General features: G+C 40.9%; 1 protein-coding gene across 2 annotated transcripts in view; it reads left to right on the top strand.

The window, feature by feature from the left end:
* Positions 1 to 12,954: 12,954 nt before the first annotated feature.
* The window catches only part of fstl5 (follistatin-like 5), a 130,293-nt gene continuing 119,915 nt past the window's right edge, over positions 12,955 to 23,332 (top strand). For both annotated transcript variants that reach the window (XM_028416326.1, XM_028416325.1), the window contains exon 1: positions 12,955 to 13,137. In XM_028416326.1, coding sequence (XP_028272127.1) covers positions 13,115 to 13,137 — 23 coding nt within the window. In that variant the 5' untranslated portion in view covers positions 12,955 to 13,114. The remainder of the gene's footprint in view (positions 13,138 to 23,332) is intronic.

Genomic DNA, 23,332 nt, shown 5'->3' with positions numbered 1-23,332 from the left:
AGAGACACAAATTAACCACAAAGAGATGCTAAATTGCTTGACTGATTGCAAAACTGCAAAGAGAGATGCAACAGCTCAACATAAACACAAACAAGGTGACTGAAAGAGACAAAAAAACAAACACGCAATGATGCAAAATCATTGAAGAGATGCAAAGACGTCTCCAAAGATAAATAGACAGACCATAAAATCAACACAACCCACCCTCAAAGACATAAGAAAACAGAAAAGACTTAAAAAAAAACATGAAGACGCCTCTCATAAAATGTTCATGTCATCAGCTCTGGAACTCCAAACAACACTCCCCCAGCAGATACTCCTTAATGTTGTTATGATGTTGATGGTGGTGGAGAGCACTAATACTAAAATCTCCTACAGGTGGTAATTTGGGGAGAGATCTGATGAGAGCAGAGGCATAAAAAGATGCAAATGGACTATGGAGAGATAAAAAAAAATCATCAAAGAGAGAAGAAACATGTGTAACAAGTCAAGCAAAACAACTACAAAGAGAAAAACACAGACACGATAAGATGTTAAATCTTTTAAGAGATGCAAACTGCAGTCATACAAACATCAACAGATTATATTATTATTTTGTAAGTGGTATCCAACCATGATAAATGTGTAAGTACATCACAGTATAAACCTTGACAAAGATAAATTATTGTCTTTTAGTTAATACATTTATAAATAAATAAACCTTGTGATGGAGTCTCTTTGCCAAGTTCACTTTTTTTCCCCACATAAATTGTGGCTCTGTGGTAGAGCAGGGTTGTATATAACCCAGAAGGTTGGTGGTTTGATCCCAACTCCTCCCTAGTCATTGTTGTGTGTCCTTGGGCAAGACACTTTACCCACATTGCCTCCAGTGCACTCACTGGTGTGTGGCGCTCTTTGCTGGGCTGCCTTAAGAAATTTCCCTGATGGGATTATTAAAGTATTTAAAAAAAAAAAATATTAGAATTTAATTGTTTTTGCTTCCCCCTGTGAACACTAGATGTCCCCATGAGCCTTTAGTGTAAAAGAAAATGTCAACCTCCTGCATTTGACCGATCATAAACATGCATTTTTCTTCTTCACAAATATATAATGTAGATGCAAATAAAAAGATTACACAGGGATTATGTTGCAGAGATGCAACAAAGCAGACAGCGCTAATGGTAAGTAAACACATCAGGTTGAATGTGAAGCATCACAGTGGCCTGTAGACAAACTGTGAGCTCAGAAAACAAAGCCCTGCGCACACTGTGGGCCAGGTGATCTAAACAGAGAGGATTAGATAGTGAAGCTTGAGGGGTGTAACGTGTCAGATCTCACCGCGGCTCACCCTAAAGTGGATTATGAAGCTGATATTGGTGTCAGAAGTTTACTGGAGGGGGAGAGATGGGAGGAAAGAGAAGGTAATCTGAAGGCAGACAGAGGAAGAGAGGATGTCGACAACTGATGCAGGATGAAAGTACAGCTTGCCGGGAGTAAAGACGTAAGATCAGCGTGGAGAAGAAGCAATAAAGTGTGATACAGTATTGACTGGTGGAGCTGGAGGAGAGGGTGAAGCTGTGATTAGAAGGAGAGATTGGAGGTAAAATCCCAGGGAATTTCCAGTGTCTGCACAGGTGCTTATTGAAGTCTAACTTTCATGGGTGTGAGGAAACAATCAAAATGGAGTTGAGGAAAAAATCAAGAGGGGGATTGATACGTCTGTGCCGGGGACTTAAGGATGGGAAAAGACTTGAGTGTGCTGATGGAGTGCCAGCAGCTGCTCCATCCTGTCCAACATGAAGTTATGATTAATTAAAAAATAAATCACCACACCTGAATGATGAAGATTTCAACATGGGTGATATTTTCTTTCATTTTATGACACGTCTTAGCACATGAGATTGTTATGAGATCTGAGGAGGAAAAAGTCTCCAGTGACCCCTACCAGCATCAAAGGGGTCAGTGTGGAGGTGGTGGACGGGTACCTGGGAATGTACTTGGACCACAAACTGGACTGGAGTAAGAACGTGGACACTGTTCACAGAAAGGGCCAGAGTCGCCTCTACTTTCTGAGGCAGCTGAGGTCCTTCAACATCTGCAGGACGATGCTGAGGACGTTCTATGAGTCTGCAGTGCTATCATGTATGCTGTTGTCTGCTGGGGTCTGAGGGTGAGGGACATAAACAGACTCAACAGAACCATCAGGAAGGCGGCCATGTTGTGGGAGAGGACCTGGACTCTCTGACAGAGGTGTGTCAGAGGAGGATGTTGTCCAAAATAAAGACCATACTGGACTGTCCCTCTCACCCGCTCCACACTGTGCTGACCAGCTACAGGAGCTCGGTCAGCAACAGACTCTGACTCCCACAATGCACCACTGAGAGACACAGGAAGTCACTCCTGCCTGTCAATCAAACTACTGAACTCTGAACAGTCACAGTCACTCAGACACTGCACATTCACACTGGTACATTCATGTCATGCTCTTTACTATGTAAAGGTTTTTATACAGTGGTAAATATGTTCTTCTTTAGAGACATATTATATATTTCAATTTATCTTTGATTTCTATTTGTCTGTAACAAAAAAGAATTTCCCCTCTGGGATAAATAAAGTAATTCTGACTACATCCTTCCATTCATCTTTGAATCAAAGCTGAAAAGGAAAACATTGTATTTAACGATCTACATGCAGGAGAAGGCTCACATAAAAAAACTTTAAGGATGTTGTAGAGAAAGAAACACTGAGATGAATTATCTTGAAAAAGGGTTTTATGAGTGATGAGACAAGATTTTATGCTCTATTTTCGATGATACCTTTCAGAGCCAGAAACAGATATCAAACAGGGAAAGAGATAAAACCCTGGGTTCTGACTGAAGCGTGACATTTACAATCAAATATCAGGACACATCAGCTTTGATGATATGACTCGACTGTGTCTTTTAAAAGAAGTGAAGTGAAGTGAAGTAAATTAAAACGTTGTTTCCACCTCACTGTGTAGCACACAAACACTTCCTGTTTGTTTTGTTTTCGGGGTCATTCTCAGCTGCTTTCTGAAGTAAAACCCGCTCAAACAACCGAGAACATGAACAGTGAAATGAGCTGTTGGATCGACTAAATAAACAGCGTTAACAGTATTAAGACCATACTTTTAATATCAGCCTTCCACCACAAAACAATGTGGCCAAAACAAGAACTGCAAGAACAGTTTCATGGAGACATTGTATAAAAAATACAGAATAAAAGTGTTTTTATTGCTGTTAATGTGTCTGATATGTGACACAATTTTAATATATTTTGCTTTTTTGTCTCAGAGCAGGTGTAAAAAATACATTTTGCCATTTGGTCCCATCCCGTCCATCCACCTGAACATGCTTGATCCTGCACAGGGTCGCAGGGCTGGAGCTTATCCCAGCTGTCAATGGGTGAGAGTCATGACACACACTGCCCAGGTCAGCAGTCCATCACAGGGCTTAACACAGAGAGACAAACCATTCACACAGAGACACCTACAGCCAATATAGAGTCCCCTAACATACACATCTTCAGAATGTGGTCGGAAGCCATGGTACCTGATGTAAACCTTCAACTCTCTGGCTGTAACAACTGCACCACTGTGTCTATCCAGCTCCATCCAACTCTATGTACAGAGGCCCGTCTGAAGAACAGAGTCCAGATGAACTGAAACCAGATTTGGTAGCTTGGCACTTCTTTTGCTCTATTTTACCACAGGTGCCAAAGACGACTAATGTGAATTACCTCCTTGTACCAAAACAAGAACATAAAGGAATATAAACGATTTAAGAGCTAATACATTATCTATACAATATCATGTTAAGTGTACTTTTAACATGGAAATTGTATTTTTATCTTAAACACTGCTTTAAAATGTGTTAAAACCACTCCTGACAGTTCTAATTGAAATAAACCCAAAAAAAGCCGACATCTGTGTCAAAACAAAATAAAGCAATGGATTCAAAAACCGACCAATTTGTTGCTATCTTTACTGTGAACAGTGATGGCACAACAGATGGGCAGGAGCACACTGAGGGCTAAATGATTTAAGAGGCAACATTTGCACTTTACTCCATTCCTGACAGATGAACTAAGAATAGAATCTGAAGCTTCATTATTTATCTTTTCAGTAATTTTTCACCAGCTGCTGAAAGGCATCCAGAGTCGAAACCCATAGCTGCATATCAAAATCAAAAGCGCACAACACACGCAGGTCAGCATGGAGTCACATCACTGACAAAAAAAACCAAACACTTCCAGCTCTGCTAATTACACAGTTTGAGGCTTTCTAAATATAACTGAAATTCGCCTGTCTCCTGGTAATTAACTTAGAGGTTCGGTTCTGCTGTTTGTGTCGCTTTTTGTCAGATTAGGTGTTTGTCTGTGTAATCACTTAATCATTGCCATTTTTTCTTGGTAAAAATCACACAACCGGAGGGTGAGAACAACAATGAATAACTTTGTGAAATGCTTGTTTGCTTTTCATTTGATATTTCACATGGAGAGGTCAATAACAAAGAAACCTGATGGGTGGTTGTGTGATTAATATATGTTCTCCTTCCTGTTTTCATATTCAAAGACAAACCTGGATTATCAAGTGAGCAAAACACATCCAGCACTGTTTACTGTGGGTGTGGAAAGCAGTCTCACTGCTGTTTCTCTTTAATATTGTCCTCGGAGAATTCTTAAATACTTCATCAACGCAGCCTTCTTTGTTGTCACTTCCTCTCACTGGAGAGTCATTGGCTGTGAAGGAGGACCCACCTCTGCAGCAAAAGCAAAATTAAGTCGGGGCTGTAGAGCAAGAGCTGCCATGTTCGCTTGCTTTGCATAATGAGATCTGATCACAATATGGACAGAACGCAGGCGCGCATATAAATCATAGATGTAAGTACGATGCTGTGATTGGATTGCTCGCAAGCCACATCCAGATATATCGCACGATAACGCCAGATGAAAATCAGGCCTCAGGGTCACAGGGATGATCTCATGTCAAATATAAAGAAATAACCTCATTAATAACAGAGGATCTTATTTTAGAGTGGATTTCAGGGCACTCCCTGCAGCCTCAGAGCCTCTGTAAGACAGAAACTGGACAGAAACACTCTCTCAGACTATACCAGTTACTGTAGGATGGTAATTAGCAAATCACTTTAATCAAGCAGTATTTTATCACATCTGTCCATATGCTGCATGTCTGCCCACCAGTTCCTCTTTGTAGAGAGGTAAGCCCCTCAGAGGAATTTGTCCATCTCAAAGAAGATGATTCACTCTGTTCCCTTCTTGTCAGAGCTTGGTCCTGATCCAAATCTGTTTCCTTGAACCTCAGTTTATCTCCTCCTCCTCTGAGACCAGTGCTATACAGTATCTTAAGCCGCCTTTATAACATTTTACTATACAGTCTTGCACATTTTTCCGGTTTGCTACCCTTGTATTTGCTACCTAAATTTATATGGTCAAAATGCCAGTCTTTTTTCCCCCAGGAGACCTGGGTCTGATCTTTACTATCAGTCACAACATTAAGCAGATGTTATGAGCTGAAATTCTTCCATCTACAACGAGCTTCTCCACCATTGCCATACATCCCAGCTTTGACATTTCCAGGCCTTGTGGGCAGGACTCATATGCATAGTAGCTGAAATTGACAGCAATACATTTACCAAGTAAAATGTGCTTAATGTTATGAAGCCATGATCTCTGCCTGTCTGTGAAGTGCCTGCCTGACTTGTATGTTTCCGCCTGTTGTCACGCATTGTCCGGGGATGGTTCAATAGAATTGGATGTGGGTTGTTACACCGTTTTCACCAGAAAAATTTTGATGATGTCGATGTTTCAGTCCTTAAAAATGTAAAACTCTTTGTGGGTGTGGGACACATTGGCGTGGTAACCAATAATGTCAATGACATAAGGGAATGCACGTGTTTTAAGTTATGTTATTTATCTAATTCCTTACCCTGATTTTCCATACCTAACCTTAACCAGTTTTTCTCAGTGCTAGTGAAAACAAAACAGCTTCCAATGTCAGGGGGTCCAAACGCCTGACTCCACTGTGCCTCCTCTAATACAGACTTTGGTGATTGTGTTGGTCCCACGATCAAATGACGTCAGCTTGTATAAGGTTAGTCCTGGACATCCAACAATGTGTCGCGTGTCATATCTGGGGATGTTATTGACCATTGTCATAAGGATGTGACCTGGAGTAGCTGTTAATTGACTTAATGTGGCATCAAAACATTAAAATGTGTGTATAGTTTGGAGAACAAGTGTTTCAAAAGCTGGCTTACACAGAAAGACTACTAACATTTTCACTGTGTTTTGATTTTTTTGGATATTTAAATCTGATGTTGCTGTGTGAAATAAATGCTCTCCTGCGTTCATTAAAATTAACAGCTTGTTTCGTTTCGCCATCTTCAATCACTCTGACAGCCCATCACCTGTTCATTCTGCATAATTCAGAACTTATTTTTAGATTTTTCATATATTGATGTTTCACAAGGTTGCTGCATTACATTGTGGTGGTAATGTGGCCAATTTGGGGGTATTTATTTATTTATGGATTTTTAGATGCTCCTCTACGTACACTCTCCTGTGGTGGTTCACACTAAAATCTATGAGTACTCTTTTTAATCAGAGAGTCTGACCATTTCCTGGAATGAATCTGCAGATGTAATCTCAGCAAAGTCATATTGCCAGAAGACAAAATCGCAGTACTATAATCAAAGCTTTCTTGAAGTCCTGACTTTTTATCTTGCCAATGAGCTCATTTGTAGACCTGCTTTAAATCTGGACCATGTCTCTTTATGTCAAAGCAGTGTCAGATTTAATACCACTTCCTTTGGGGAACAATGCTTAGTTAAGAAGCACTTCAAAAGGATACGACACTCGGTAGTGGGCAGAAAGTTTTGATCAGTGCTGATCCACTTTTTCTTTTCTGCACCCTCAGGGATTGATGTTTGGCTGCAGTGAGATATTCAGGAAACACTTTCAAATGTTCTGCACTCATAATGATGTCCAAAATTAATAAAATATGCACAAATAATTGTCTTAATTACCAAGCAGCATGCAAGCTGTCGTTCCTTTTACCGCACTGTTTACCGCATCTGTTTCTAATTAGAATAAATATTAAATATTTAGTCTGCTAAACACAAATTAAATTTTTGCCTGAATTCTTGACTGAAGCTTCAGATGTGATTATTAGAATGTAACAGAAACCATCCAGTCGAGATGGCCTGGAAGCAGCAGCAGCAGCAGCGCCGGCGTGGCAGTGGCGGTGTGTCCTTCTCAGAGGGCTGTTTGGGTTTGTAGACTCTAATATTAGAGCTGATGTTTGGACTCTGACCTCCAACCGGAGACAAAAGCTTTCACTGAAAGTGCCACGACTGCTGCATTATGAATGTAGCAGCAGAGTTTTCCATTAGGAATGACTCAGCAAAGACGTCCACACATTTCCACTCAGTGCATAAATGACAGAAGCAAAAACAGTTGAGTGAGTAGCTCTGAAAGCCTTTAGCAGCAAAGACGTACATCAGATACCTGAGACGGGAAACATAGAGATGAATGTAAATCATTTAACCACTGTTATGTTTGGAATAATGATGATTATTATAGATATGTGGCTATGTGTGATCGGGGTGATTGATAAGTTTGTGTCCTAAGAGAAAAAGCTCTATTATTCTTAGTTTTTGTTCCCCATCCCTCCTCCCTCCTGTCTGCTAACACAGACTTTATATATATGGTGTGCATGAAACAGCAGACTACATGACTATTTCACAAAACAAGATGAGACTGCATTACAGAGGTCAACTACCAGGTTTCCATCACCTAGAAACACAATACAACATAAAAGCAGAACTGAAGAAGCCACTCAGGGGAGTGGTATGGAAATGGAAGTCACATTAGATTAGATAGAATTGGTTATTTAACTTATTTGTCAAGGAGAAAAAAATAAATTAAAACAATTAACAAAAGCTGTAGTGACACACGGCCAATAAATAACAAACAGAAAGAACCCAGGGTCAATACACTGCTGAACCGAGTTAAAGTAAGAAGCAATGTAGCAAAACAAAAGACAAGATAGCTACTACAGTTTACAAAACAATAATGTGAAAAGGATCTCAACCAGCTAACCTATAGATCTATTACAACAACAGTCTAACTAGGAGACTTTCACAGTTGGAAAGAATGGCACACCACCGGCACCATCTTTAAAAGACCCGGGCAGCCAGCTGATTGGTTCAGAAATCGGAGCAGCCGAGCCAACCAGTACAACAGACACAACAGACCTGTGCTGCTGAAGCTGTCCACAGCGAGAGAGAGGGAGAGAGAACATGAAGACACAACTTAAATGGCCATGGGCTTTGTGAAGATGCATTGCCTGCCACACAGATGTATGGGAGCTCTATGTCAGAAGTTCATCAGGTCTTCCCTAAGACGAAGATGAACATACTGGTCACCAAAAGGAAAAGGAAGCGACGTTTGTGGCAGTCATGAATCAACTATGCAATGACCCGTAATTCTTCTACCTTAGGCCGTATGGTGCCTGATCGTACAGTGTATTCATGGTTCACTTATTGGCCAAACGTGTCACTATCAACGAGTGTTTCTAGATTCTTCTCAAACATTGTAAATCTCACTTTAAATGCGTGTACTCTTTAAGGTCTCTCTGCAGGATTGATTATTCAGCACAACTGCTGCATTCATTCACAGAGGTCAAATGGAAAGCCCCCCTACTCAGACGGATGGATCCGAACTAATGTCTCTCGGTTGGAGCTGAAGCCCAGAGAGTGTGCACGGAGTGAGAGCCATATGCTTTGTCCTAATGCAGCAGCCGCAGTGAGCGTACATCGAGTTGACACCGCAATCTGGAGCCCCGCACAACAACACTGTGCAGTTTAACGGATAATAGGATGTGAAACCGGTCACATATCACATCTGTGTGAGCGTGCTCCCTATACGATGTGTCACAATCTATTACAGTCTCGACCGCACACCAACACACACAAACACCGATTATACTCAGTGCCAATCCTTTGTGTACATACAAAAAGACTGGCCTTCACACACACAGAAACAGAAGTGGAGTTCCTATCACTCCAGCCTGTACCCCCAATACAACAAACACATTTGCACACACACCCACAAAATCAAATCCCAGGTTGAACACTCCGACGTGCTTTATTCATCCCATGGATACAAATTCCTCATATTTAACATGCAGGGCATTAATTGTCTGCATGATAAATTGCAGCCGTCTCTGCGGCGCCCATGTGACATATACACACGGGTTGTTTATAAGCACAGATGTGGCAGCATAATCTGTGGATTCGCTGGGAGAATGTCGAGGGAGTGCTCCTTCTAATATTCTGTAATGAATCATGCTGTAACTTCATTTTGCAGAGGCAACTACACATTTGACATTTGTGCTGAGCGAGCGTCAGAGCCTGTATCATGTCTGATGATTGGGATGTGAATCTGGCAGCATGTCTGCACGTGACATGAAGCTTGTGACATGCTTTACATGAAAATGTGTCACAAATCTAAATAGAGTTGGCTTTTGTTGTCATTTCTCATCCATCTTTTCGCTTTCAATGTGCATATCATGAATCTGGGCTGCAGCATTAACTGATTAAAGGTAGTGTGCTAAGCATGGAGGGCAGGTAATGTACAAAGTGAAGAGGAGGCCACCAGCAAGTAGAGGAATAACTTAGAGATGGAAACAATGCTTCGAGTAACCTCTGTTTACATTTGTCTGACAGGTGACCTTTTAATGGTGGAGCATGATTGACCTCTGCCACCAGCAACAGTGGACAGGCGGTGTGATAATGTCACAACAACTACAAGGAAAAATCTAAAGAGGGATGTAGGTCTGAATGCAAAGTGGCTGAATTTCAGAAGTCGGTGCTCATCTGCTCATGGCTGTGACCTTTCTCTGACCTTGTCAGCTACCTTAACCCAAATAGTAGACAAACTGCAATGAAATGAAATACACTTAGTCACATGAGCGCTAGAGGGCACCAGCCATTGTCAAAATTTGACTCAATCATCTGTCTTCAGGGTAGTTGCCTTATTGTCTGGAGCTTTGGCCATGCAGTATGAAAGGTTAAAGAGTAATGGATGATTTTGTTGCGGTTTCCATGGAGAATCTTTAATACTCCCAAACAAAGACATGGTAAAATACCCTGCCAATCCTCAGTCTGAAGTGCAAGACTCCATATGCATCACTGTTCTGCATCATGTCATACATGTTTAAAGTTCTTGTGTGACTCCTTTGTTGTATTGTTGTAGTTTACATAGTGTGCATCACTTTGTATCTGACTAATTTATGTACTGATTCACGGTGTGTTCTCTTTTCATGACACTCTAACTCATCCAACCAGAAAGAAGAGTATTTCTTTTACTGAACTGTTTTAATGCAAAACTTTCACTTGGAACAGAGGATGAGAATACTTCCTCTGTCTCTGCCTGCTGATATATTTTTGCAGATGAAGACAATAAACACTATGCCAGGTAGCCCCAGTATGAGTAAATGTGATACGCCTAAGGGCCACATATAGAAGTATCTGTTACATGATACTCTGAAAGAAGAATGAAAATAGGCTGCTGATTTCTGCACCATTAGAAACGAATGGATCTTTTAACTAAAGTTGCTGAGATTGATATGAAAAATATCATTAGTGTGTAACACTTAAATAGGCGATATGATTTGTGTTTTTGTCACCTGAGCAGGAGGCAGGAGAAACTTTTTGTGTGCATGCTGAGTGAGCAGATGTCGCTGGAATCAATACATGTAGCTCCCCTTGAGTTCTACAGTAACACTTCCGCAGCTAAAAAAAAATCCTGAAAGTCGGGAGGCACTGTTATTAGGATTCACTGAATACCGTGACTCAGTTTGCATAGTTCTTATATTGGCATTCAAACATAATCCAGGTGCAGAGGAAAGAAGAAACAACTTCTGAGAGGTTTGTTTCTCAAGTAAAGAGCCAATATGATAATGGTATAATCATCTTTCCTTTCATTGGATTCAGTTTTACAGACTGATTAGCATGCTGAAACCATCATTTGTTAATTAGGTCCAGCTACTGTCTGTGCTGTGCTTCTTAAAACAAAGTCTACTGAAGAGATTCCAGGCGATGAAGACAGAAACAGACATTTTTTTTTATTTTTCAGAGCTGAAATTTTTCTACAAACCAGAGAATGTCTTATTCCAGGGGCAGTATATAACATACTGAACCAGAGACTGATTTGAGACACAGCCAAGGTTTCTCCTGGTGCTGCTTCTCTCTTTGTCTGTTCAGTCATGGTGAGTAATGCTGGAATTCCTCCTGTGTCTGTTCCCCACTGCTACACAACCGCAACGCGCTTCACTTCATTTACTGAGCCGAACCACGGAGCGCAGACCAGATGTTTAAATAAACATGTGAGGGGATTTTATTAAGTGGTCATAGGTCAAACTACTGTTATATTACACTGCCGTGCATGTGAGAAAATAACACAGAGCTGTTAAAAGTAGCATAAATTACAAGTAGTACCCATGAGACAGAGGTGCAGAATGGAGTGCGATTAGAAATGTAGTTGTCGATACACAAAAGAAGAGAGATACGTATATACATAGTGTGGAGAAACAGATCTATAATACACCAAGAGCAGCATTCGAAATAAATAGTAGGTCAAGAAAAGTAAACCAAGTAAACCCAAGTATATAAATGTTGGATTTAATGGTGTTTCTATATGAGAGCTACCTTGTGTTCTGTTTAACTTAATAACTTGTATGTTCTTCTGCTTGTTGTATGATAATATATGAGCTTTATTTCTGATTAAATTGTCAATTGTGCAATAAGTTGTGTTCTTGTTTGAAAGGCAGAGCTATAATGTAACATGTTAAATTATTGTTCTTGTACAAAGTACAAGTACAAACATGACATCCTTATTTTCACCTAATGATCACCACACTGATGACTTCACGATTACTGATCAAACTACCTGCTTGTATGCATATTTCCAGCCTCACAGTCAGATCTGTCATTGATATATACTCCCACATGCATCAGCAATAATGGCCATACGTAACATGACATTATTCATAGTACCGTAAATACTTTTACATTTGACACTGTAGACATAAAGTCATCAGTCTTTCTGTTTAAGTCCATTAGTCAACTCAAGAAAAGGAACAGAAATAATAAAGTAGGTATAATACTAGTTATGTGCATCAATGATTGTATCTTATCATCTTTATTAGGACGGAAAGCAATGTTTTTATGTTCCACTGTTTTCATTGTATTTTAGGATATATTCAAAATCTGAATGATGATCAGTACAAAACTAAAAACTGCGGTCATTCTCCACATGTTTAAATCACCTGCAGGTCACACAGTAACAATACAGTGTGGTGATGTAGGGCAGAATATATGGAGGATACAGCAGCCTTTTATTCACCACCCCATCACTGGAGTACGCACGACTATGTGTGTGTGTGTGTGTGTGTGTGTGTGTGCGCGTGAGAGAGAGAGAGAGAGAGAGAGAGAGAGAGAGAGAGAGAGAGCATTCCAGCCATACAGAAGCTTTCTCTCTCTCTCTCTCCCATGTCTCAGTGAAAGACAGTTTCTGTTGGCACTGGAGGGACTGAACCGCTCCACATTCCGTCTGTCTATGTCAGTCTGTCCTGGTTTTGCTGCCTTTGCTGCCTACTACGGGACATTTGTGATTGGTCCGTCCCCTCCTTTGCTCCCTCCCTCTCCTGTGATTGTATGTAAATCCAGTCGGGGACTCAGCCAGTCAGGTGAGGTTGGGGCTGGTGGCTCCTACCTCGGTGGCGCACACGAGACCCGAGAGCGACCGAGGTGAGATCGCTGCGCCGTCGGAGCTGTCCACTGTGCCGTGGTGCTGAACTCTCTCTACAGCCTCGCTCTCTGTCGCCTTCCTCACGCTGTGGTGATATTTTGGGAACGGATTAACGAGCTCATCTTTGCCTGCTCATAGGCGCAAACTTATCCAGAGGACACCTCGGAAATTACACTGTAGCAGCAGCAGCAGCAGCAGCAGCCGTGGATCTGGTTATACTTTGTTGAGAAGTGTTTCTTCGGTCCGTTTGCTACTCCTCCTGTTTGAATTATTCTCCTGGATGGTTTACGTTTGGACACACAGGTAAGAAAAGACGGCGTGTGTTTCTGTGTGTTCCCATCAGATCAAGAGAGAGGTCCCCCTTTATTTGTCCGTGTGTGTGTGTGTGTGATTCGCTCAGACACCCAGCTTAACCCTCATCATCGGCGACGCGCCACAACTCTCCTAATAATCTACCAGGTCACTCCACTCCACTCTGAAAATATCTCTCAGTTTACTGCCCGAAGCTTCCACCATTTCAATTTACTTTGCTCCAGGTCCCGCGGGCTTAAATCAACTGATATCAGGATATCTGAAGTTGAGATTATAGTCGCTGTTATTCTTCTTACACTGAGGCACAAAGGCTTCACACTGTGGCACAATCAATGTTTCTGAAACGATTGGAGACACGCCACGTTGCCCAGAGCTTTTAATTTATCCGCGTAGTACTTAGTGTGTTATTTTTTTTTCCTTGGCACGCTAATCCTTGAGTGACACCGTTAGCAGCGGAGGGATTATACTTTTGTTTTTCATCCTCAGCTTTGTGCCTGACTCATTTGGCAGTACTATATCACAGGCTCCTGCACCCGGAGCTGCCCGTTAAACTGGGCTGTTTGGTGGTTTCCAATGAAATTTGGGGTCATTTGTTGCTGTGTCTTTTTTTTTCTTTAATCTCCGCGGTGAAGCAGCAGATGGAGTTAAACATTAAACCAGATTAAGTTCTGGTATCGATGCCACTTTAGATTTACAGCCTAAACCCTTTACAAGAGTTTTGTGTTAGTGGGATATAGATTTCTGGAAAAACAAGATACAAACAACACAGCAAATAATACCAGACACATAATATTTACAGTATCATTTGTGGTATTTTTTTAGTACTTTGGAAGAAAATATTGGCCAGATTTAGTTTCTGTACCAGGGCTGGCTTTAGAATTTTGGTGGGGATCAGAAAAAAAAACAGTGTTAAAAAACATGGTTGGATAAGCCACCTGTCTATCATTGTGTATCACAAACCAACTTCAATCAGCCATCAACAGCTTCTTACAGTCACCACACCTAAAAAACAACAGGAGCCACAAGACATGCATGCAAACAGAACGCAGATGAACCCTTTGTGGTCTTTGTCTACACAGACCGAACAACCATGTCTGTTAATGTAGGATTCAGGATTGTCTGTGTGTGTTGAATTGAGTACACAACTTTAAGGTAGGAAAAAGTAATATTTGCGCACATGAACAGGTAACACTGCCTCTGATCAGCAGGCCTACATCATTCGTGTAAACCAGGAGACACACCAAGTCCAAGATGGCGCTGCTACCCACACCAACAACAAAACAAGCTTTAGCATGCACCAGGCAATACAGATCCATGACTCGTTTTTAATGATAAAATATAAACTACATAATAATTAAACTAATACATTTAGTTTGACCAAAGTATTTTCCATGCTTCTTTTAATCACTTTCTTCAAGTTAACCCCTCAGTGCTCTGTATCTTTTACTTCTGTCTGCACAACTCTTGGATTATTTGAGCCTCATAAACAGATCCCGACACTTTCCCTCGACTAATTGCAACAATAATTAGAATTCGTTTGAGAAGCCATGCAGTTTGAACGCTCAGCCATCTGTAGGCCTCTACGATCCAACTTCAATCCTTTTCATTCCCGCAATGCATTCACTTTATCTGTCAGAGCTCTTTGAAACCAGCAGATAAAATCTATTTCCAATGGTGCATTAGTTGGATCTTGGGATCTGGTTTTCAAGGCTGTACTCAGTAATTGATTCTCCACTAGAATATGAACCAGGGCCTAAGTAATGTATCATTTATATGAGTTATATATTGTATAAATTGTGCCGAATATCATGGGAACTCTTGGTAAACGTGCATGTCTTAATAAATAAGAGACTCAACTATAGAGAGGGTGTGCGAAAGTGAGATAAGACGACTGTAGGATTTTTGCAGTAATGTTCAAACCCACGAGCCAAGCAGCAGTGATCCGAACATTACCACCTGGAAAATATTTTGTTCCAGGGCCAGAAAAAGTCTCTCCACTACATTTTTTTTTTATATCTAATTAAGCCATTCAACAACAGGTAGCGGAACAGGTCGAGTGTTAATGGAGGCACTGAGATTTTCATTACAATGACTTTCTCGCAGCACCATAGGGAGGCAAAGACTTCTGAGTCAATAATGCTTTTCACATGAAGGAAGAAAAAAAACTGCTGGGAAACTGATCAAAGCATTTCAGATTTGCGAAGAAAAGCACTCTGTGTGAGGGCGTGGGTACCTAGTAATGGCAGGCAGTTGTGGTGGGGGGGCAGATTTGGATGATATGACAATAAAGCTGGAGATGCTGTGGAGGAAAATTGCACTGCAACTGAAAATGACAGCATTTACAGGGATCTCAGGTGTCCTGGCATCGCCGCACGTACAAATATCTTTACCAATTACCCTCTGAGATGTCTTTACCGGCTGTTTTAGGGAGCAAACAGGTTCTTTCTGTACAGGTGCCACATGTACTTCTCAGTGTCAGGTCTAAAAAGGTTTTTCCATTCAGCCACTGATAACCTGCTCTGCCCTCTTATGAGTACTGTACTGTCTATTACAGCACTTATGGCTTCTGCAGTGACACTAAGCAAACATGGGGGATTAATACCTGCAGCCCTGCAGGCGTCTTTTCAAAGTTGAGACCTCCTAAGTATGTTTGTCATATGTGCCATCAACCAGTTACTGAAATAAACAGGGCCAAGATGCCATGCTGTGAAAGTATAGATGTTATAAGAGAGTTAATAGACTCACAGTGAAACAGGTTTCTGCAGTGTGGTAGAACCTGCAGAAAGAGCTCACAACAGACTCCAAATAAACAAAGGTGTTGAAACTCCTTCAGCCTAAAGAGAAGCTGGTTTGTGAAGTGACGAACTTTTAAGGTGGAACTAAAGAGATTTCTCCAATAATTAGTAGCACCACCAATCAGAGACGAAGGAACGATCAAAGCAGTGGGAACACCCAGAGACTCCAAACAAATCAGAGATCTGTTGACAGTATGATAGCCTCAATTTTCTGGTGGATTACGCAGAAGAGGGTCATACTATTACAGTGGACCACTATTCTGATCTCTTAGACAGAAGCTGACAAGAGGATTGCTTTTGCGCCACGTCTCAAATCCACAGTGGCACCATCTGCCATACACAAACGTGGATCTTTACTTGTCCAGTGCCTATACACCCGACGTGACACTCTCAGACTATAACCTCTTTTCCAAGATGATGGAGGAGTTCAGTGGTTGCCATTTTGACAGGGATGACAATGTTATAGCTGCTGTGGACCACTTTCTGGAGGTCCAAGACCTTCACTTCTACAAATAAGGAATAATAGGGAAGAGTAATAACCATCAATTTTGTCTGACAATCTGGCATTTTTACGGTTGGCATGGAAACCCCCCGGTGACAACAAGGCTCTAGAAAGTCACTGCACACCAAAAAAATTGGTTTTCTTTCTCATTTTTCTACTCATCCAGTGTGCTGGTTAGAGCTGCGACAGATGCATTTTTTTAACTTTGAAATAAGCTAATTTTTTCCTCTTGCACCCCCCAGCTCAATATTTATTGTACACAAATAAAATAGTTGCTTTGGTTTCTTATTTCACTCCTGCCAAGAAAATAAGAAATAATTAAGAATATAATAAGAAAATAATATCTAACTATTTCTTCACTCCATTGGATTCAGCTTCACCTGAAATGTATCCAGCTCTTTTCCAGTGAAGCCTGGTTTCACAGTTACATATTCACACCTGTGTGTGTCCCATTATAGCCACAATGACTCCACTGGAGCACTTCAAAGAGCAACTTAATGTAATAATGGTCCCAGTATGAATTGAAAGTTTATCTGGGTCTGACCTGCTTCTCCGACCACTTCTTTCACATCAGGAGCCACATATATGTAGAATCAAATGTACATATAGTGGGAAAAATGCCAGTTAAAACCTTCATTTTCCATGTTTTCTGTTTGGATTTTTTTATAAGCCAATTGTTTGTGTTCATGTTTCATCACTCAGTATCCTAGCCAACCTCAACAATGACACTTGTAACATTGCTGTCCCCTTTTTCATCTCTGCTCTTCACCACTCTGAGCTAAGCTTTAACTGCTGCCAGCTCCCATCTGTGTCTCCATGTCTGTCTTTGTTGTTCCCTCTACATGAAATCTTTACTGTGCAGCAGACCCACACACACAAAAACACACACACACACAGAGATATATGTTATTCTGCTGCTATGTTTGGGCAGACAATACCTCCTGACATTATTTTCTCCTGGCAAGCAGAGGTTTGATGATGTGAAAAATATGTTGTTGTTGTTTTTTTGCCTCTGTTTTGCACATTTCTGTTTCATAAGACTTCTTCAGAAAAGATGCAAACAAACAGGAAGTATCTGTTACAGAGGAGAGACGTTACAATGAAATTTAGTGAAATCCAAACTTGTAACATTACTGGCTCGTTTTCTTTACTTGGAGGATCAAAATAAGCTAACAGCATGCGGCTCTGTCTCCTGACTTTTCAAACAGCTCCAGACTTCTGAAGCATGACCTCCTCCACTCCATGTCTTGATTGAACTCCAACTGGATTGTTAAATTGTTATTGTCATAACCTATTTCGTGCAGCGTGGCAGAACAAGGCTTTTTTGCTGCTACTTTTACAGCTCTGGCTGGATGAAATATTGAGACGGCTCTTTGGCAGTTGGTCAGGCTATAATAGAAGTAGCACAAACCATAAGGGTGAGGGCCAACCGCCTCCCGGTTTCTGCTCTAATCCTGTCGAGCACACTGGTGGCAAGTGTTGGTTGGAGGCACTGTAAAATATGTCTGAACCAGGCGCGGTGTTGGTGGCCGGACAGGAGATGTAGCAGCCTGTCTGTAGGATAATAATGCTGTTGTTTGCTGTTTATTGGAGGCGCCTTTGGTAGGCGGACATCCGGGTGGTTTGGCCATGCGTTGCATTTTAATGATAACACAGGTCGCAGTTCAGTTGTTTGCTGCTGCGGTGGCCAAGTGTGACGGCATTGTTCCAGGCACAGTACAGTAGATCAGATCGGTCTGATTATGTAATGATTGTTAGCAATGAGAGAGCAGTGTGTCCGTGCCAGGGCTTTTTTTCTTCCTGAAGCGCTAACAGTCTGTACCTCCTGACATTTGAAATGGTCTATAAATTAAATGCCTATAAAAGAAAAGTCAAGGTCCTTCTTGCCTCTGGCTCGTATGGAGAGACTTCTGTGGTCATAAATGATTGTAATGTAGTCCATATAATGTCCAAGCCCCTGTCAAACCTTTGTCCAGGTGCTTGCTGCAACAAAAAGAGTCTGCCATTAGACACATTTAGTGTTTCTCACGTTGCACTCTTAATAATTGTGTTTTATTTTGTGCATGATTATAAAGGTTGCACAGTTGGCTGTTTGTAATTCTCAGATGTGGTGCCAAACTTGACAGAAATCCTGCGCATGACAAAAGATATTTTAGAATCACTTCATTTTCTCACTGGGGTTTTTTTTAAAGAACTGTGATGAATAATGCACACACACACACACACACACACAGTATTCATATAGTGCGAATTAGCAGTCTGGGGCTGGTCACAGAGTGCTTCCTATCCTAGTGTTTGTTAGGACGACTGCCTGTCTGGATCAAAGATACATGATACACTCTGAGAAAACCTTCAGCCTCCTTAGAAATGAGGGCAGATCCCCAGAATCGAGCCTGTTGTACTTCTTTCGCAGCATTTTAAAGTCACGTTTCAAAATTTGGGGGAATATTCTTGTTTGCTTTTTGCCAAGAGTTGAAAATGTACAAAAGCAACAAAATCAAAATTTAATGAGGATTGAAATGGCTGATGTTTAGAACTACTTGTGAATATCTGCATAAGTGCATGTGGGACTTTCTCTCACATTGGTAGAGAAATAACAGAAAGGCTTTTTGCAGAAGGAAATTATTTTACTTCCCAGAAAATCATCTAAATGCACACAACAAAATATACACACACAGTATAGTTTGATTAGTGCTTTCAGACCTGATGCAGTGAAATTGAGTACAGTAAATTCCTTTCCTCATTTGTGTCCAGTGATGTCATATAGGAGGTGACTGATAGGCATCTTTTTTTCTGTCTTTGTGTCTGTGTCTTCACAGAAAAATGACACAACCAGTTTGCCTTTGCAGGAAGTAACATTCAAGTGCCTGCAGCATCCCTCAGTCAGTGATCACTAAAAGCCCGCAGACCCCAACACAAAACATCCACAGTCCTGCTGAGAACAAAGCAGGCAGCTGAGTTAGAAACACATCAGAGGCTCATTAACGTTCCAGTGACTGACCAGCTGAACTCTGGTTACCCTCACGACTTTCTTTCTTAATGTTTCCTCTACTCTAAATGCTCCTTCTCCCCATATGCACCGGTCTCACTCAGTTGGCATCACTGTGATTCCAGCAGACGTCCTCTCATGAACCATGTTTTTGTGTATGAGATAAATGAGATGCTGGTGTTTCTGGGGGGAAGGGGGAAATTCCTGCCTTGTTTTGTTTCTGTTACTGTTGCTGAATCCCAGCAAAGTACTTCCTTTCTGAGTGTGGGGATCATTGAAATTCCACATTTGATTTCAAAAGTTTCTCTGCCTAGATTTGGACTGCCTGCCAGGATTTATAGCAGATTAACTTTGAAAGTGATTTAGCTCTCAGGCTCTGCAGTCGCTACCAGGGAAGAAAAATAACTTTTTTTTTTTCTCGTCCTCTTTTTCCATCCTGTCTGACTCACACATTCCCTTGTCAACTAAATATACAGAACATACAAAGTACAGTCTGTTTGATTGCCTCTAATTGTGGCAGACTGAATACAACAGTTGTTTAGGTTTAATTAACTTGGGTGTGATAACAGGTAACTGACAGTCTTAATACTTCACACACACACACACATGCCGGAAGCATTTGTGACGCTCCTGCCTCAGGGGGATTTAGTAAGGGCATCACAATATGACAGCACGGGTTCAAAGCTTGTTGTTATCACATTTTATGTGTTTGGATAATATCTGAATGAAGCAGATAACAGCCTCATAAAATGGATGGGGGATAATGAATTATGTCATCAGAACATGCAGCCAACAAATTCACACACAAGCCTATCTCCTTTATCTGTCATCTGGTGGCACCGGGATGAACTGCTGTTATCTGATTGGCATTTGGAGCCGACGTCCTGTCTAATGAGTCGAGGATATCAGAGCGGCAGTGTCCTGAAGGGTTCAGGAGGAGGACTGGAGACGGCGAGGTGCTTCTTTGAAGCTTCTCTGAACTTGTGAACTCAGAGGCTTGTATAAGTAAGAACTGGGATATGATTGACGGAGGGGGGTTCTGATGATGAGACAAGTTTCTTTGAAGTACTTTTGTGCCACAGTCAAACCTGGATAAAGTCATTTTCTCTGTCACTTTGGGGCCATTATAACATTATAAGCAACACACAAAGGACAAGATCGTGCTGTAGTTCTTGTAGCTAATGTGACAGACGGCAGAAACATATACATAAAGCAACACCAGCAGTTGGAGTTGATGTCTGACGCAGCAACATTTTCATAGATATATTTGGACAGATAAAAGTTAAACTATTCAACAGCTCATCAGGAACATTTGACTGACTGTGTCAAATCAGACATGACTTTGGATCATATGACTCCAACTTTTGAATCATAATATATTTCTGTGTGTAAACGTTTAGTTGTTGACTGAGGAGGCAACTTGACAAAACAATCTCAGCTAAAGATCAAATTAGCAGCTGTTCCAGCATCACTGCTGCTGGAGCGTCAGAGGGGAGCTATATTTATGGTGTTTTTTTTTTTTTTTTTGAAAGCCAAGATTGACAGTTTGACAGAAAGACAGCACCCCTCAGTGAACTACATCTCATCTCCCACACTAGGAAATACGTCAGCAACATAACATGGAAGCTGCTTTGGCACAGTTCACCTCTTCTATCAGAGCAAGTCTGGTCATGTTGAGTGCTGGAGCTATGTGAAAGGAGAGTTAGTCTGTTCCACGAGGGCCCCTAGAGATGAAGGTGACACTAACTCAATGTTGAAATTCTCTTAGGATCATCACTTTGGTTGAGGCTGAATATTCAACGCTGAAAGAACATTGAATCAATATTGCTGCTGTACATAAAGCGGGACTGATTTCATGCATCAGGGCAGCTGAGGGTTAGGTTGTGGAGCGGTTTGCCCTTTCATCCTAAGCCCCTGCACTTGCTGAGGTGTCCTTTTGAAAGACTTTTATCCTTAAGTTCAGGTGGAAAAGTACTATATAAAGACTGTTTTGGTCTCAAATGATTTCAGGCTGTAAAAATCAACATAGATCAACATTGATTCAGTTTTGTAAATGCATTAATGATGATCAGACACGATTGATAAAACATCATTGAGCCATTTAAGTCCCTTTTTGGGGGGAGATTTGGTCTAAATTATATAATATGTAAACATCCAGAATACTAGTAAACTTACTCTTTGTAAGGTTGGGCATCAACTGCAGCATACTTCACAACACAGCTGAGAGCTACACTGAGCAGGCACAGAGTTATCTTTTTCTCACTGAACAGACCAACTGGAGCAAATGGGAGTTTGAGTGCACCTTAACAGCAGGTAATGAGGTAGCAGCAAGTTACTCAATCACTCACACTTTATTTATTAATACTCTTATGTATGACTATGCATGTATGTGTGTCATGTTTAACACTTCAAAGGCAGCAGCAATGTCACACCTAAGTTTATGTAAACCAAACACACTACTGTATTTGTCTCTATCTTTCAGCAATGTGGGAATATCTGGTATTTTTCCAGCACTGTCACTTCACAACTGTCCCTGTGATGTGCCTCAATGGGCCCCTTAACTCCTAGTTATTTGTTTGGCTCTACTGCAGAAGACTGTACAGGTAATGGACTCCCTCCAGGTGGAACTGTGTGTAAAAATGAAGAGGAGTTTCAGACTTTCAGAAGAACACTGCCTACACAGTTAAAAGCAGAGACATTTTCAGCTGTCTTCATAAGTTTGAAACTGTTATCTGCCACCAGAGTTTTAGAGAGAAATTTATTTAAGTGGAAAAACTGGATCCACGTCCCTCAAGTTAAACATTCTAAGACCTTGTTTGCTAAAATGAAAACAGGATTTTGTCATATTTGATTTGAATGAAATGAAGGCTGTTTTTACTAGAGGCAAGGCTGATAACACTAAGTAAAAGCTTTTTTTAATAAGTTCCTGTGGGTGTATTTAATTAGTTGAAATGACCCATCTTACATCAATGACTCCTATTATTTCATCCTGCACTTTGTAGGCCTGTATTTCACTCTTTTATGCTGCAATCTGTCTGTCATGCTTTATTGCAGATGATTGAGATTAGATTTTTGAGCCCATAACTGAATATATTTGCATATTAAAAAAATAAGTTAAATTCCTTACAACACTTCACAGAGCTGATATTAACACCTACGAGTTATAAGCAGACAATAACACTGGCGTGAAATGTACACAAATTACTGTATTAATTAGCTTAATGAACAAGACCATTAGCATTACTGGTCGTATTCAATATATCACGGTAATTATAGCAGCTGAATTGCCTGTTATTTGGACCTGATCCAGAATATTTGAATGATGATTAAGGCCGTGTTTGGACTCAAGTTAAGCTCCACAAAGAAATTTAACCCTTTTTCTGAAATTTCTCTTGGATGAAAAGAGAGAAATAAAACAAAGAGTCCTTTTTTTTAAACTCCTTTCTCACATTGTGGCCAGTATTTCCGCTCATTACGGTGCTGTGAAAAGCACCAACCAGTTAATGAAGTCTATTGGTATTTTATCGGTTTGAACAGGAAGCTGCTAAAGAGGAGGCTCAAAGATGGGTTTGTTAATCTGCCATGAAAACACTTTCTGAAGTTGAAAGGAAAATACAAAAACAGAGCTGATTATAACTCCTCAGATATAGTTGCCACACATTTTTCAACCACAGTCAGTCAAATATAGAGACTTCAGCAAACCTAGAGGTCACACATGAGCTGCTCTGTCTAGAAACATGAACTAAATATATTGAATGCAAATGTGTCTTCCAAATATGGAGATCACAGGAAAATTAGATGCTGCACACAAAGCAGCAGAATCCATGCTCTCTGTCAGCAGATACAGCTGCCAGCACAGCTGGGAATCTGCACAGGAAGTGCTCTCGTAGCAAAAAGACG

The sequence above is a fragment of the Parambassis ranga genome, chromosome 10 (genome assembly GCF_900634625.1).
Source record: "Parambassis ranga chromosome 10, fParRan2.1, whole genome shotgun sequence".
In the NCBI taxonomy this organism is placed as follows: domain Eukaryota; kingdom Metazoa; phylum Chordata; class Actinopteri; family Ambassidae; genus Parambassis; species Parambassis ranga.
Note: the sequence above shows the minus strand (reverse complement) of the source record. Positions and strands in the feature narration are given on the sequence as shown.